The sequence below is a fragment of the Alligator sinensis genome, unplaced genomic scaffold (genome assembly GCF_000455745.1).
Source record: "Alligator sinensis unplaced genomic scaffold, ASM45574v1 scaffold800_1, whole genome shotgun sequence".
NCBI classification, from domain to species: Eukaryota; Metazoa; Chordata; order Crocodylia; family Alligatoridae; genus Alligator; species Alligator sinensis.
Genome location: NW_005842655.1, coordinates 822,849 through 839,434, shown reverse-complemented (window position 1 = coordinate 839,434; position 16,586 = coordinate 822,849). Strand labels below are relative to the sequence as shown.

Below are 16,586 nucleotides of genomic sequence, written 5' to 3'. Positions count from 1 at the left end.
GGGTTCTATTAAGGATTTGTATCACAATTAGAGCACTTTCTATTTTAAATGTTCTCTGCAAATAGAGTAAAGAGCAGTTGTCATGCTTAAGGTAGGTTTTTGAGATACCAGATTCTGCTTTATAAGAATGGAATTCAGTGTGTGGTTTCTTTGTTTTGCAGTTCAAGTTCAAGTATTGCTTGTAAACCCTGTGTAGTCGACTTGGATTACTGATGATCATTATACGTGTATTTAATATATAAAATGTGTTCCCATTTCAAAATTGTCACAATGAAGTTACCCTTGCTCTTCAGTTGAAGAAAGACAATGAGTTAGCTTCTGACAAATGGAACCAGTCACTGAACTAAAACATAATGCATCTCTCTAAAAGTAGTTGACTCAAAATTCTTGTGGGTGACAGTTGTATGTGAATGCTTTATTAAGATAAACTTAAGAATAAAACAGAAAGTGAGAGTTGAGACTACTTGTCCAAAAGGTAACAAATCTTTAGTTGCACAAAATTGGTTTGGCTTATAAAAGACTATTTTAGCAAGGTTGGGTGTGGGGGGGAGCAGGAGAAAAGGTTATAGAAAGCAATGAGAGAATTGGGCAACAAGTTGAAAGCAGAGAGAAAAAGGCAACACTATGTCTAAAATTAAATGCAGGCAGTAGGAAAAACTAAACATATTTCACCCAAATATTTATAAGATTAGGGGTAGCAGAATTCTGTAAACATTTCAGAGAAAATGGAGTTCTAGTAATGGTAAGTCCATTACTAATTGCATCTGGTAAAATTATCAATGCAGAAAAATGTTTAATAATAACCTTTCTTGTGAGCATTGCTGAATGAATGATGTACTCAGCTATACTGTTTCTTGCATCTTCCTTGCATACTGTTGGGAGCACTAAATGTACAGGGACCTATCTAAATGTATGGTCTTGTGGATTTTACAGAAACCGTGAAAAACAGTGGTCTCCAGGAAGTCTGGTATCTTGAAACCGACCATAGAAAAAAACAGGGAGTGATGTAGACTGAGTGAAGGCACCCCCTCCACCAGCCAGTGGGGTGGGGTGGGGCTGCTGGGACCCCTCTGCTGATCAGTGATGAGGGGTGGGGCTGCTGCAAAATGCCTTTGAAATTAGCACTGCGCGCCACGAGCAGACTATGAAAAATAGTTTGTCTTGCTGTGACTTAAGTCCCTATATATGTATAAACATCTCAGATTGGCAAGTCTGAAAAATTTCAACACCAGAAATTTAATGATAAAATCTTTTCATGGGAGGGAACCTCATGGATCACTTAATTCAGGGCTGTCCAACTTTCAAGTGGCTGGGGGCTGCACGCCGCACCAGGATGAGCAATGAGCCTTCAGGTCATGCATGTGGACGCTCCTACCTGTGCTGCTGCATAGTGTGTCCATGTTGCCCAGGACTCGCTCTCTGCTCCCCATGCTGTGTGGCAGTGTCCTGCTTGCCTGTCTGCTTTTAGGGGTGACAGCCAGAGGGAGGAGGATCCCAGAGTCTTCCAGCTGCTGTTGTAGCCAGAACAATAAGGGGGGAGTGGTGACTGAGCAAGAATGTCAGTGGTGGCCCATAGGCCACCAGTTGGATACCCTGATCTAGGCCAGTCTGCCACGCACGAATGTAGGATGTGCCGTACCTGAACAGGTCCCAGACAGGTAATTATGTTTGAAAAACCTCCAAGAAATATTGCAGAACTTTCCTGAGTAGCTTGTTCCATTGCCCTATGGTTATACCAGGAGGCTTTGTTTTTTGTATTGTTGTTTTATTTTCCCTTTCCCCTGAGACTTTTTTTTTTTTTTTTTTTTTTTTAAACCTAGATCTGCTTTCCAATTTTAACTCATTGCTTGGTGTGTTGCTCTTTCTGGCAAGGAAGAACAGTTCTTCTTTATGGCAGTCTTTCAGATATTTGCAAACTGCTATCCTGTTTCCCTTAGTATCTGCTTATTTTTTAATTTAAACTTATGTGGACAGGCTGCGAGAACTAGGTACAGCTTGCATTCCAACCTCTCTCATCTTGTCACTCTGTATGTTCATCAGTTTCTCCAGATCCTTCCAAAAAACGCAGATTCCAGGATTATATACAGTACTTCAGCTGGGGCCTAAAGAGTGCTGTGTAAAGTGGTACTATCAGCTTCTTACATACAATACTTCCATTAATGCAATCCAAAATCGCATTTCCTACTTTTTTTTTATTGTATTGCACTGCTGACTCGTGTTTGGTTTGACCCACTATAGCCCCCAAATGTAAATATTTTCCATTCTGTGTTTGTTTGGCTTTTGGGGTTCCCCTAACCCCTGATGAAACACCTTGCATTTTGTCTCAGAATTTCATATTGGTGTCTACTGTCCATTTATCCAACTTTTTTCAAATACTTTTGAATTGTAATCCTCTTCCTTTTAAAGTGTTGGTAGTCTCTTTCAGTTTTGTTTTCATCTGTAAAGTTGATCGGGACTCTCTTTTCCTGAATCTCTATCCCAAGTCATTAATGAATGGACCTGGTTGTTTTAGTAGCATCTGATGAAGTGGACTGTAGTCTAAGAAAGTTCATGCCTCTCAGAGCAAGACTCTGCTCTATCATCTTCCCAACTTTAGGCTAACATGGCTAACTACCTCTCTCCATTAATAAAAATGTTAACCAACTGGGAGATTTTTATTAATGCTGTTTAAGGAGGTCTCTGAACTGCTAACTCCTGAAGATCCAGTATTATGTCACTTATTTTAAAGGGTAAATATATTGATTTGTATACTCGTATGCTGGCTAGCCTGATGTTATCCTAGTCAAAATAAGGGAATGGCTGGTATGAATCTTTGGTTCCATCATTTTTTAACTGTTGAAATCTATCAACATGGTTTTTACTGAAAGTAGGATTTGACTAAAGGATATAATGTTTGCTGGCAAAACTCTTCCACAGAAAACTGTGAAGTAGTTTGAATTTTCAGCTTTAAAATGAAATTTAAAATTAACATAATGTGGCCTATATAATTAAGCTTTAATGCCTTTAAACCCAGTTTTTTCTTTTATCCTCAAGTAGATATTGGTCATTATTAGAAGTGTTTCTGGGAGGGTTCAGGAGGGATCTCCTGTTCAACATTTATATCATGGGGAAGGAAAACATAAACTACTGCTTGTAAATTGCGTATGTCAACATTTAGGGTGACAGATGAAAGGTGGTCAGTTCTTCAGAGAGTACTTCTTGATAGAGTAATTGGATTTTTCTAAATTGTGTGTAGTCCAGTAAGTGTGTATAAATTGCCATGAAGAATGAGGATAGTGGGGCTACATACTTGGAAACATCAGTTCTGACAAAGGACTCATCCATTGGAGATTATGAACTGAACAACATTTTCTGCTCTATGTTGCTGTGAACCTTTTGAGACAGGATTTATAGCATAGGGAATATTTAGTATAGGTATGGAGCTGGTATTATCAGGTTACTAGATCTGTGTGTGTGCGTGTGTATGCACACACAAATATCTAATCCAGGAAGATTCATAGGGGAATGAAGAAAACAGTACTTATAGTAACAGAGTTGAGAGTGGGAGGGAGCTCTGAGACTAGTTTAAATAATTGGAAAGATGGTTGAGGCAGTTTTATGAGACTATGCATAACTTGCATAAACAATCAATTACATGGAAAGGGATACTTTTGTGTTGCTTGCTAGCTTGGAGAGCCCTAACAAGGTTGTTTGAAAGCTGAGGTTTTTTTTGCTGTTTCAGAGAAGGCAATACGTGGACAGTAAAGTTCAGGAGCTGCTGCTCTGGTTCAGCCACATACAAAGATGAAGCAACTGGGACATGCAGTTCTGTTCATATTGCAAAGTTTGATTGCTTGCATGGCATGGCTTAATATGCCTTTACCCACACATTAACCCCACAATGGAAGAGGACAAAAGCAGTTGAGGAACGGACCAGAGATATGTAGGTATGGGACCCCTCATTGCCAGCATTGGCTTGAAGTTTACGTGTATGTTTTTAGTAGAGGTTCAGAGACTCATTGCATATTAATCTAGACCTGGAGAGGACATGTGTTATGATGTTACTGATGGTCATAAAGTCAATCAGAGTAGACTTAAATTGTCTCTTCCTCGAGTGAATTTTGGATTTCTGAGCAACTGGAGGGTTGGGAATATTAACATACATTTTTATGTAAACCTACATTTGAGACTTCATCTTTAGCAGAAAACGTATCCTGTGTTCAAGTATGAGTAGTGCATGGGGTGGCAGGGTCATAAAATGTTGCCTCTGAATTGCTTATTGTCTAAGCAATTCCCTGCTTTCTGCTTGATTTTGATAAATGTACACTGATATTGCTGTTAACTTGCATAGAGAACTTGCACATCTTTACTGACTACAAGCTATTTTTCAACGTGTGTTGTTTTTTTATATTCTATCAGTGGAAAAGGGGTATTGGTAAACAAAGGCTTGTATCCCAACAGTGTGAAAGTCCTTGTTCTTGTTGCGCAACCACTGTCACAGTTCACTTTGCTCTCCCAAAAATTTTGCCCTCCTAGTCAGTCCTTTAAAGTACTAGGAAGATGGTAATTGGAGGGCACCAGGTTCAGTATATGCAGGGGATGGGGCATCACAATCTGTTCAAAGAATTAGATTGCCTCTATGGTGTGCAAATTGGTGTTTGGGCAAACTTTGTTATGCACCTTGGGTTGGGCTCTTTGTATATGTTGTTTTAGTTTCTTTGGGGTCTTGACAGCTCTTTAAGTTTACTGTGGCTACCTTAAGCTAGAAGTCAACAAGAACACCCTATATGTCCCTGAACATAAAAGGAGGTTTTACTTTCTGACTGACCCTCATAGTAATTAATATGCAGTATAAGCTATGTTCTAGAGGTATTTGATAAGCAGTAACTTTTTGATAATGGACATTAGATAAGTATATACCTTTTTAATGTAGCATTGTAGATGGCCACTGATATGAATGCCACCAGAAATAATGTGTTAATTCATTGAGGCAGTAGTCCCTCTTCTATCTCTGGTATGACCACATAACCTATCTCGGGCATCTTGGTGTGCTGTAGTCCTAAAACCACTGACAAATCGGAGAGGTAGGTGGATGAAAAGAGTTATGATGTAGTAGTAGGGTATAGTACTTGACCTTGGAGGTCAGTTTCACTCTTCTGTTTCTACTGAAGGGGCTGGAGATGGTGGGGTATGAGAAGTTTATATGATGGTTTATATAGATGTCAAAAGGAAGGGCATAGTGGCACCTTTATAGTGTAGAGTAACTGGTTCAGAGAGGTCTGAGCTTTCATAGGCTATAGCTAGTTTTGTGAGATGCTATGAGCCTAACATTTAGCTGACCCAGACAGCAAAATTGCCCTGAGGAAGGTTAGCTTGATTTAATGCAACCTGAAGACCATTAAAGGGAGACCACTATTATTAACACCTGTGGAGTGAAGAAAAATAAGCCAATGACCCACCTAAACCCTCAATAGCTATTAGCGGGGTTAGGGCACTTGTGTGTGAGAGATCTGCTTTGCCTGATTCTTATTAGGATCAGAACCTAGGTCACCTACATCCCATGTGAGTACCTTACTATGTCAGACCCTTCTGAGGTGAGCACTGGAGCTCCAGACTCTCTTGCTATGTACCCTCAGGGCCACAACCAGACTTTGCCCATAGAAGACTCCTCTTCCCCTGGGAAGCCCGGTCTCATCTGCCCCTCATCAGACCTTGCAGAGGGGAGTTGCTTCAGCCTTAAAATCTTCCTGGGTTTGCAAAAGAAAATGAAGATGGATCCCTGTCTTTGCAGAAAGGGTGTTCCTGTTGATGTTAGACCAACCCAAATAGTTGGAAAATAATGATTTAAGCAAGCTTTCGGGTTCAAAAACCTTTCATCAGGCTAAGGAAGTTTCAGCAGTTGGTGCGCGTTCAGCAATTTTTGTCGCTTTCTACAGGGCAAAGCCCCCAAAAGGTTTGTACGATAAGAACCAGCAAGCATTACAATCAAACTACTGAAACAAGGCAGTCTGAATAAATCACAAAAGAAATAACAGCCTAGGAACACAACAGTGACTGGGCCCAGTGCTTTCAAGTGCAAGGCACTGAGGCAGCAGTTTGCAAGGACACGAGATGGCAACTATATCTGGCTCATGAAGGTTCATATGCTCCCACTATGAGAATTTCCTGTAACTGGCCAGCAACATGTTCCTCTCTGGAAACACAGTGGACATGGCAGCACATGCCTCCTGGGAATGTGACAAGGACTCCAAAGACGCGTAGCTCTTGCAGGCCAGTAAAGCAATCCAGGCAGTGAGCCAGACTACGGACTTGCTGGCTGTCTGCCCAACCTGTGCAGACTCTGAAATGAACCTGGGCTCAGACAATGAGGGCCTGGAATTTCCTGCCCTCCCCCTGTGTTCATCCCAGCCAGCCCAGTGCTCCAGAAGACCCAGCTGGTGACAGCACATATCTCACTTTTGGGGATGGTAGGTTGTAGACCACCATTATGTTTGGGTAAAGAGGAGTTGGGCAGCTGGAGGGAGGGGGTTATGGGTAAGGAGCTGGGATAGTCCAGCACCTCAGTGATGCACCATAGGATAACCCCCCTTCCTCAGGCTCCCCACAGAATTGGAGATTGGGTCTGCATTGGAACCACATGGCTGCACTAGGATTGCCCCGTTGTGCCCTTGCCCTTGCCCTTGCCCTGCCCTGCCCTGCCCCATGTGGTATGCTAATAGGTACCACTTTAATGGTTTAAAGAAACCAGTGGGTTTTTTTTTTTTTTCTTTTTTGGAGGGTATCTACATCAAGAGCCATCATCATGTGGGTCCCACTTCACTTGGAGATTGATGCCATTTATACTAATTATCCACTTAATGCCTCATCCATCCCCCTAGAAAAAACAGATAGAGACAAGTAGTGCGCAACAATAGGGACCCTCCCTGCTGCCTTGGTCATGTGCCCAGAGCTTGCCTATAAGGCAGTAGTCCTGGCTTCATAAAAGTTAGGACAATGCACTACTACTATAATGTGCCACCCTCCCCTCTTGCTTGTGCCTTCAGTTTGTTGCCTGTGTTCCACCCTAATAAAGTAGCAGAGCTGGCCTTCACTCCCATGCAAAAATAATTCATTATAGATTGCTTGTACTTTATTACAAGCAATGCATTACAAGCCAGCAGGCAAGGGAAGGAGAAAACAAGTACCTTGTAAATCATCAGGTTTGCTTCTTCATAATGACATCAGTTCATGTTTTCCTCTAACTGGTCCCAGCTTGGTTACATTGTCCCGGACTTATAAATGCTAGTGCTGGCCTTGAGAGTCAATCGGAGCTACCTCTGGCCCCCCTTTCTAGCAAACTTGGTTCATGCAGTCCAGGGTTGTTTCACAGTAGGAGAGGATGGGACACAGGTGGGCTGGGGCCCTTGAGTCTCTGCAGAATGGGTGGAGAAATGGTAGCAGCATACCTTACACCCCTAAAAGGTTCCCAGGCACCCCACCCCTCCCCCTGCCCATGATCCTTCAGCATACTACACAGAGCTTGTAGAGTTGTGAGCTCTTCCCAGCAGCAGTCTGCTCAGCCCCTCAAGGCAGCAGTGGGCATGGGAGGGGGGTACTCTCATTGCATTCTCAAGCTGTGCATCTTGAGCAGTTTAGTGACTGCCTGTCTGCAAGCTTTGTGAATTATTGGCTGACGGTTAAGCTAGACATAGGTCATTTGCACCCCTTATGGCATTCTGCTTGGGCCATGCAGGTTGGTCATAGTGGGTAATGCGATGCACCATGAGGTGATCCATGACATTTCAGGGAAGAGTCAAAAGCACTGGTGAGCTATTGTAGCATATCTGCTATCTCCATGAGTCAAAATAGTTGGACACTACCATCTCTTGCAATAAGAGGCAAGTAGAGACCATTGGACTGCCCTGTGCAGCAGTGACCAGGTGCTGGCTCTGCTGTGGGGTCGGATAGATCAGGATAACATTGGCCCAGGTGCTAGCATCCTGTGATTATAGACAAGGCATGTTAGGGGGTCCTTGGGTAATAGACTCTGCTCAATACCAGTCCAAAGGAGCAGGTAAACTCCTCTGTGTGTGGCCCTGGACCCACCCCCACCTGCCTCAGCCAGCCTGCTGTTTCATGGCTCCCATGGGAGTTGAGGGCCCTGGCTCTACTCAGTGGGTCCTTGCTGTACCCAGTGGCTGTTTATCTGTGGCTGCTCAAGCATGTCACCTTTCTTCCCCCGGGTTACCTAGGAAGCAAAGGGAAGAGTGAACTTAACACATTGAGATTCATCAGGGCAAATGAGCCTGTCCATTGGCTGGATGGCCTTGCAAGTTGCAGCTTTTGGGGGGGTGTTCATGTCACGAGGGTAACAGCAAGGAAAACAATGAGAACTCTTCATTTTCCTATACTTTCAGGCTGACCGGGTGGCGTGTGTAGGCTGAGGAGCTTTACGGAGCCATTGCTGAGTGTACAAAGAAGATGCTTGGGGAGTCTGTGAAGGTTGAGAGTAGTCTATGTATCGCCTTATTTCTGCTTTGAATCCGCAGAGATGGCGTGTCATCCCATAGTTCAATCTGCAAGTGGGACCATCTGGTGGCTGTGCAGAGAACATGCTGCCACCAAACTTCACTGTCCCACAGGGCTCCCCAGTAGCAGCAGAGGGAATGAACACTCCCTTCTTCCTCCACCCAAGCTGTCAGGCAGTTGGATCCTGTGGCTGGAGCAGTTGTCCAGTGCCTGAAGGTGCCTGAAGTCACTGTAACATGCTGCACTGCATGCACATGATATGTAGATTTATAGGATTTCTGTTGACCTCCCCCTTTCACATTTCTGTTGTTCTGTTTAATAAAAGTTCTGCCTGTTGCCAAAGCTGGCTGTGGCATTCACTGTATGTATGAGATGGGAGCATTCAAGGGCATGAGAAGTGCCAAAATAACTCAGCTTCTCTAGTCAGTGCCTGCCTGTTCCAGCACCAACTCTCCTTCCCTTTGGCCAGCCTGGAGCTGGCTTTGGTAGAGCCATATACAACCAACCAAAGTTGTTCCTCTTTCTCTGTCTATCCCCCTTCCCCCTCCCTGCATCTGTGCCTGGAGGAGCCTACAGCCTTGCACAGCCCAAGCTTTCACTACTTCCCTTCTCTCCTCCCCTTCCACAGCCTTGGGAGCATAGCTTAGCAACTGGCAGGCAATCATATCTCCATGGAGCCTGTGCGGAACTCGCAGCCCAAGCTTGTTGCTTCCTCCCTTCACTTCCCCCCACCTCCCCACAGCACCTTTTCACATTCCTGGGAGCACAGAGCAGCACCCAGCTAACATGTTCACCCTGCACACTCTGTAGTTATTGCTCCCCACCCTCCCCCAGCTGGAGCTGACCATATGAGAGCATGAGTTTAGTTGCCAGTATTTATGATGTGGCAGTACATGACATCATTTTATAATTCACTGTTTCACTCCAGATTTTGGAAAATGGTCAGCCATTGCATCTTGCCAATGTAGTGCCAAGTCACTGACCTTTTTTTGAGAATTTGTAGGAGTTGGGGGTTTTCTCTGCTTTGACTGGCAGGGCTTCCTCCTTGGCCTCTCAGATGCTGTGCAGCATGTATGCGGAGACCACAAACTGAGGCCCATACGTGTCCTTATGCACGTTCAACAAGCCTGGAGATGCCCAAAAACAGACTCCACAGTCATTCTGCAGCTACTAAGCTGGTAGTTAAACAGTTGCTTCTGTAGGTCCCCAGCAAAAGCTTTCATCATCTAAGGTAAAGCAGGCAGGCAGGATTTTCAGTTGGTAAAGGGGGTACAGTCACTCCCTCCACCTTGATGTTGGACAAACCAGGGGCAAACTCTCCACTCCATCATTTCAGGGAGGAAGGAGTTCCTAAATATTCTGGCATTGTGCAGCCTGCCTGACTAGCTGGCATTTTATGTATGTTCAGTGGCTTTGGTGGTACATAACTTACTGAAGCATTGATAAATCCACAGCCATGATGCACTGGGGAAATAATGGCGATGTGCGTGCTGTTGACAGCCTCAATGCAGTTGGAAAACCCTAAGCTGGCAAACCTGTCCATTGTCTCCTGTGAGTTGGCAAGATGTATGATGGACAAGGCTGTCACCCTTTGCATTGCTAGACACATCTGCACTGCCACTGCAGCCATCAATTTTCCAATGGCAAAATGGTTTGCCACGGACTGGAGGCAGTTTGGGGTTGCCAGCTTTCATGTAGCTATAGCAGTCTGCTCCTCCGTAGATAAGGGCACCTGCATGGTTCTTGTCCACTACTGTATATGTGGGACAAGCTTGGCATAAATCTTCACGAAGGTGCCCCTGGACACATGGATCTGTACACACTGCTGCTTGTCATCCCAGGTAGCCATTACAATCTGCTCTCACCCCTTAATACTAGTTGCCCTCAGAAGCACCCCAATGGTTTGGAGCTGCTCCACATCTGCCTGGCCACAGTGGCCTACCTGCAGCCAGAACATCTTCAGGGGTGCAGTGGATTAGGAGCCTGACATAGCCAAGTACCGCATGTTGTTTGGCAGCAAGCACATGTGTGAGCTTCTAGTGTAAGTGCTGCTGCCTTGACCTTACTGTGAATGAAAGAAGTCATGGCAGCAGTCAGAGCCCATGGATATTGCCATTTTCACCTAATCTAGTTTACGAGTTCATGACACTGGGCCGGCAAGGTCTGCAAGGGAGTGACCACATGTGGATCTATAGTGGCTGATGGTAGCAGAAGCTGTGGGTCAGTCAGTGGTGGCAGCACAAATCCAGTAGAAATGCAGATGGGCAGTTGGGGGTATGAGCTTTGCAGTGAATCATGCAAATCCTTCCCTCAAAATTTTCACTCCATGCAATTTGCACACCAGTGGATGCTTTGCTCAGTGTTGGCAGAGTTGGGGGAACCTACAGAAAATGAACCAGCACAGGGCATTCTGGGATATACTTTCTCCGGCCATCTGGTGGCAGAAGAGTGGTGGTACATTCAGTTGTTTTTTAAATTGAGTTGGAAGGGAGATGTGCGGACATGTCAATATTCTGTTTACTTCATTCCAGAACAAGTCGCACAACTGGTCCTGCAATAAATGCATCTGTTTATAGCCCTCAGATTCTCATATATGCCCCTCCCTATCTCTTCCTTTTCAAAATCGGTGTAAATGGTCATTAGCTTCTGTGTGGGATTCCCTTCCCCTTTGATACCTGACTGCCTAGGTACCTCCCTTGATATGCCTGCCAATGCCTCTTGCCATTGTCACTTAAGAGCATCACCTCTTTATTAGGTCCCCAAGTCATAGCTCTTTGTCATGCAAATAGCAGTTATTTAGAGGGGAACGTCTTTGATGCCTGGTCTGGCTATAATTTTATTGCCAATCTTTTCTTTAAGTCATATCACAAAATTGCAAAGACACCTATATGTAGAATAACGTGATCCATGGAAACAAAAAAAAAAATGATAGTACCGAATACAACTTACTGATTGTTTTTTAAAAGTTAACAAGAAGGTAGTTAAATCAGTTTGGGAGAATATCTATGCATGTATGAATAAAGTTCCTCAAAATTGATTATATAAGTCAGTGTTTCTCAACCCCTGGGTCGTGACCCAAAAGTGGGTCACAAGAATATATAAAAGGGTCTCGCACGAACTGTCAGAGTTTTAGCCTACAAGGAGTTGCTTGGAGCTCCCCATGCTCCCCGCCCCCAACCCCCTGTCCTACACATGCTGGGGCCTAGGGGTAGGGGGCAACAGGTCGGGTGTGAGGGGCACTAGGTCGGGACTGGCCATTGATGTTTACAAATGGGTCCTGGTACAAAAAAGGTTGAGAACCACTGATATAAGTAATTGTGACACCTAACATTGGGTAGTTGTGGTTTAGAGTCTTGCAGTGTTGCGTATTATTTATTTATTTAAATTGTTTGTATGTATTTGACAATGCCAAAGGTCGTTGTCTTAATTGGATGTTAATGTTCTAACCCTTAAAACCAGAGGTAAACAAGGCATACTGTCTCCTTGGGAGCTATGGGGTAAAGCAATTTGAGGTGCTAGGTCGCAGGAGCCCTATAACTTCTTGTGTCCTGACACTTCTGAAGAAGCTGTGGGGCAGGGTTACTAACCAGCTGGGTTTGTCTGTGCTCAGCTGAGCTACTAGGCACAGGGGAGGGTTAAACTCCCCAGCAGGTAGAAGCCCCTCAGCTCTCTCTCATGGCAATCTTGCTAACCTCAGTTGAGTTGCAAGGTTCCTGTTAATATAGCAAATTGTAGAGAAGTAGGAATGGAAGGAAACTCTAGAGGTCATCTAGTTCAACTCCTCCCTGCCTGAGCCAGGATCATTCCTATCCAGACCATCTTATACAATCCATAGTCTAACCTTGACATAAGACTACTGTCAAGCCTAACACAACAGACATAACACCCCAACCTACCTCTCAGTTAAAACAGGGAAACCATAGCAGCCAATGTCCTGCTTCTATAAAATGTTGTTGACATATGCTTAAGAGATTCCAGGTAGAGGGCCATGCCCTCCGCTACAGAGGAAGGCAAAAAGCCCCATAGTACATACATCTGACCATAGGGTAAAATTCCTTTCTGTCCCCAAATCTGGTGATTGGTCTGACCCTGAGCAGAGAGATGAGACCTTCCAGCCAGGAACCTTTGATTCTGGTTCCAGCAGAAGCATTGGCGTACCCAAGTCAAAATTCCTTGCCTTGGCTGTAGCTAATACCCAGTGCCTCCTGAGGGAGGTTTAAAATCACCCTGATACAAGTAGTAGATAGGGGGGGCACAGGGGCAATCAGTGAAGTCCAGAAGTATGGGAAATGCTCATGGTAGAACATAGGCATAGCTACACCTAGATCATCCCTAATCAGTGGCTGTCTGAGCTCTTCATTAACACCTCCAGTGATGGAGAGTCAACAACTTCTCTAGGCAGTTTGTTTCACTGTCATACTATTCTCATAGTGAATAAGTTTTTCCAGATATCCAACCAAAACTTACGTTGCTGCATGGTCCGTGTCCTCTTCTCTGCAGCAAGAGAGAAAAGGTGTTTTCTCTTTTTATGGCAGCCCTTCAGGTATGGAGACTGCTATTATGTCCCTTCTTAAGTGCCTTTTCCATAAGCTGAACATGCCTGGCTCCTTCAGTCTCTCCTTGTATGACTTGCTTTCCAAGCTCTTTATCATCTTTGCCCACCTCTGGATCCTCTCTAACTTCTACACATTCTTTTTAAAATGTGGAGTGTAGAACTGCACACGATACTCCAGATGAATCCTAAACAGTGCTGAATAGAGAGGCACTATCACTTGCCGTGTCTTGCGCCTAATGTTTGTGTTGATACACCCCAAAACCACATTTGCTTTTTGTGAAGCTGCACCACACTGCAGATTCATATAGAGTCTGTGACCTACCAAGCCTCCCAAATCCCGTTCCATATTGCTGCCATCCAGCCAGGTGTCACCCATTTTATATCTGTGTTTTAGATTATTTTCCCCCCCCCCCCCCGCAGCACCTTGCATTTGTCTGCCTTGAACTTCATCCTGTTAGCTCTAGCCCAGCTTTCCAATCTGTCGAGATCCTTCTGAATTGCACTTGTATCCTCCAACATATTCACAGTCCTTCCCAGTTTTGTGTTGTTTGCAAACTTGCTCAAGAAGCTTTCTATGCCAGCATCCAAATTGTTAATAAATGCATTGAACAGCACTAGGCCCAGGACAGACCACAGTGGGACTCCACTTGAAACCTCCTGGCTTTCTGACATGGACTGGTTAATAATTACCCTTGCTTGCAGCTATTGAGCCAGTTATCTATCCATCATATAGTAGTTTAGCCTGCATGTCTCCAATTTGTTTATGAGATGGTTACATGGGACCTTGCTGAAGTCCCAATTCACTCTATCCACAGCATTCTCTTTATCCACCCAAGTAGTTACTTAGCCATAGGAGGAAATCAAATTTGTTTGACATGAATTTTTTTTTCATAAATCCAGGCTGGCTGTATTCTTCCTCCAAATGCTTGCAAATGGCCTTCCTTAGGGTATGCTCCAGTAACTTTCCAGATATTGAGGGTGTAGTTCCTTGGGTCCTCCTTTTGGCCTTTTTTTAAGAGGGGTACTCCATTGGCCCGTTTCCAGTCCTTTGGTATTTGGTCCATCTCCTGCAACTTCATGAAGATCAGTTAAATTAATTCAAGAAAGTCCTTTGACATTTATGAGCCAGGAGACGAGGTTAAATAATCAGGTGCGCTTCTGTTCTTATGTAATGAAGGAAAACCTTATGAACAGGTAAGTAATATTAAACTTTTAATGGTACAGATTTGGAATGCCGTATTTGAGTAGCAAAGCCAGAAAAACCCAAGAATGGGAAAAAATGCAGTACTGAAGGTGAAAGGTAGGTATGGAGAAGCTATAATGGATATTCTCTATTGTCTATTATTGTTCATAAATCACTCAGTTTTATATGTTCTTGTTCCCCAGCAAATTTTATTTAAAATACCTCTGCCAAGTTGGAATGTTATAAATGTTTTGACTAAGGAGGACTTGTTCTTTTCCCTTCAGGTTTTTGTTGGCAAGATCCCCAGAGACTTGTATGAGGATGAGTTGGTGCCACTCTTTGAGAAGGCTGGCCCAATTTGGGACCTGCGCCTTATGATGGATCCTCTTTCTGGTCAAAACAGAGGTTATGCTTTTATTACTTTTTGTAGTAAAGATGCAGCACAGGAAGCAGTTAAGCTGGTAAGTCATTCTGAGTGAGAGAGAATTTTATTACAATCAGTAATAAAGCTACTAAGTAACTTATTGATAATCTGATTTATCCTCAGATCCTTTGCTGCAGCACTTTTTTAAAAATTTAAAAATCTCTCCTCTTCTCCATAGAAATGTTAGAGATAAGCAGGTAACCTGTGATTAATTAATTAGACTGAGGTCATCTGTACTCTGTGCTGAAGTGTTTTCACAGTCTCACCTCCCTTTTGTAGAACCAAATGTGAACTTTTTTGTTTGTCTTTTGTTTTGGAGCAAAGTACTAAATCTGGTGACAATGCAGGGCTGGAATTTGATTGTCTTACTACAAATTTTTCCGTCCCAAGAGTATGTAGTTCAAATATGTTACTGTGAGGTGGTTGTTTAAAGAAAGACTTTGCTGGAAAACTAATGCCAGCAGCATTCTTCCCAGTAATTTCTGATCATTTTAGTGCTCCTATTGTAATATATAACGCAATGCACAATATATAAAGGCTAACTCAATTTACATTTTTATTGAAAAGTCAAAACTATTGCGAAGTTAAACCTGATATATATTAAGAGTGGCTTCTCCTTTTATTTCCTCAGTGTGACAACTATGAAATCCGTCCAGGAAAGCACCTTGGAGTATGCATCTCTGTGGCAAACAACAGGCTATTTGTTGGGTCAATTCCAAAGAACAAAACTAAGGAGAATATATTGGAAGAGTTCAGTAAAGTCACAGGTAAAGTGTCTCTCTTTTTTCCACTTTTTTTCCTATGTTTGTAGTAATAACAGATTAGTCCCCAGTCTGGGCTTTTACAGCAAGTTGACTGCCAATAGTAAATTTTAAGTTTAGGTGATAATGAGATTATTTTTAAATGAGTTCCAGCTTTATTTCAGATGGGACCTTTTTGCTGTATGAACACTCCAAGTGAAGTGTAAAAAGGATTCATGTTCACTATTTCTTGCTGCCATTCAATTTGACTATTTCTGAAACTTTATATTAGAGCACTGATGTCAGATGGATACAGAACAACAAAAAATAAAGACCTGTCCTTTAAAAAAAAGAAAGAAGGGAAAAAAAAAAAGAAAAATATATGAGACTTTTTTTAGTCCATCTTAAAACTTTTAATGGGCCTAACTTTAAAGCTTCCATTATTGAGTAATTTGAATAGTTTACCTTGGATCTAGTAGCAGTGTGATAATCTGGGTTGCTTCTAAAAGTATCATCTGCTGGAGAATGTCCTAGAAGTAGCGCTTAAAAGTTAGTTCAGGGGTGGGAGAGAACAATCAAATGATCTGACCAGAAAACATAAGATAAATGAAACTGCAGGGGAACTGGGATAGGGGCAGCACAGGTTCCTATCTCTTAATATCCTGTACCCTGGAGGAAAGGGTTCCTTGAAGTGGAAAGCAGGACTTTGAATGTTGCCGGTACTTACAAGCTGTGTATTTCCAAACACTTTGCCACCACTAGCCCAAATGTTGTTCTTTCATTCAGTTCTGAATGCCATTATGTTTTACTGCTAATCCATAATGGTGATTTAAGACAGAATAACTTACATGATATACAGACTTCATGATTGTGTGTGTTGTTTTACTGGTATGGGTTTGAGGCCAATTTAAGGTTTTGTTAGAAGGCAAGACTTTGTGAAATTGGCAAGAAATGTAGGAGACTTCTTTCAAAGTTTTGGAGGGGTTAAGTGTGTCCTGCTGTAGCCTTAGGCCCCTGGCAGACCTTGATATGTTTTCCACAATTGCATCAGAGGAATTTAATGCCTGATCTAAAAAGTCACTCATCCTGCCATGCACATCAGACATAACAGGGGACAATTTTTGGGATCAGGCATAAAATAACTCTGATCCCAGTCTTTTGACTGCTGAGGGGGCAGGTTCACTCAGGCTTGGGCTA

At 43.3% G+C, this 16,586-nt stretch overlaps 1 protein-coding gene across 1 annotated transcript in view; it reads left to right on the top strand.

Annotated features, from left to right (window-relative positions):
* Window positions 1-16,586, top strand: part of HNRNPR (heterogeneous nuclear ribonucleoprotein R) — a 30,997-nt gene that overhangs the window by 6,799 nt on the left and 7,612 nt on the right. Inside the window, exons 5-6 of the mRNA XM_006033709.3 lie at window positions 14,510-14,686; window positions 15,281-15,416. Of these exons, the coding sequence (XP_006033771.1) occupies window positions 14,510-14,686; window positions 15,281-15,416 (313 nt within the window). The remainder of the gene's footprint in view (window positions 1-14,509; window positions 14,687-15,280; window positions 15,417-16,586) is intronic.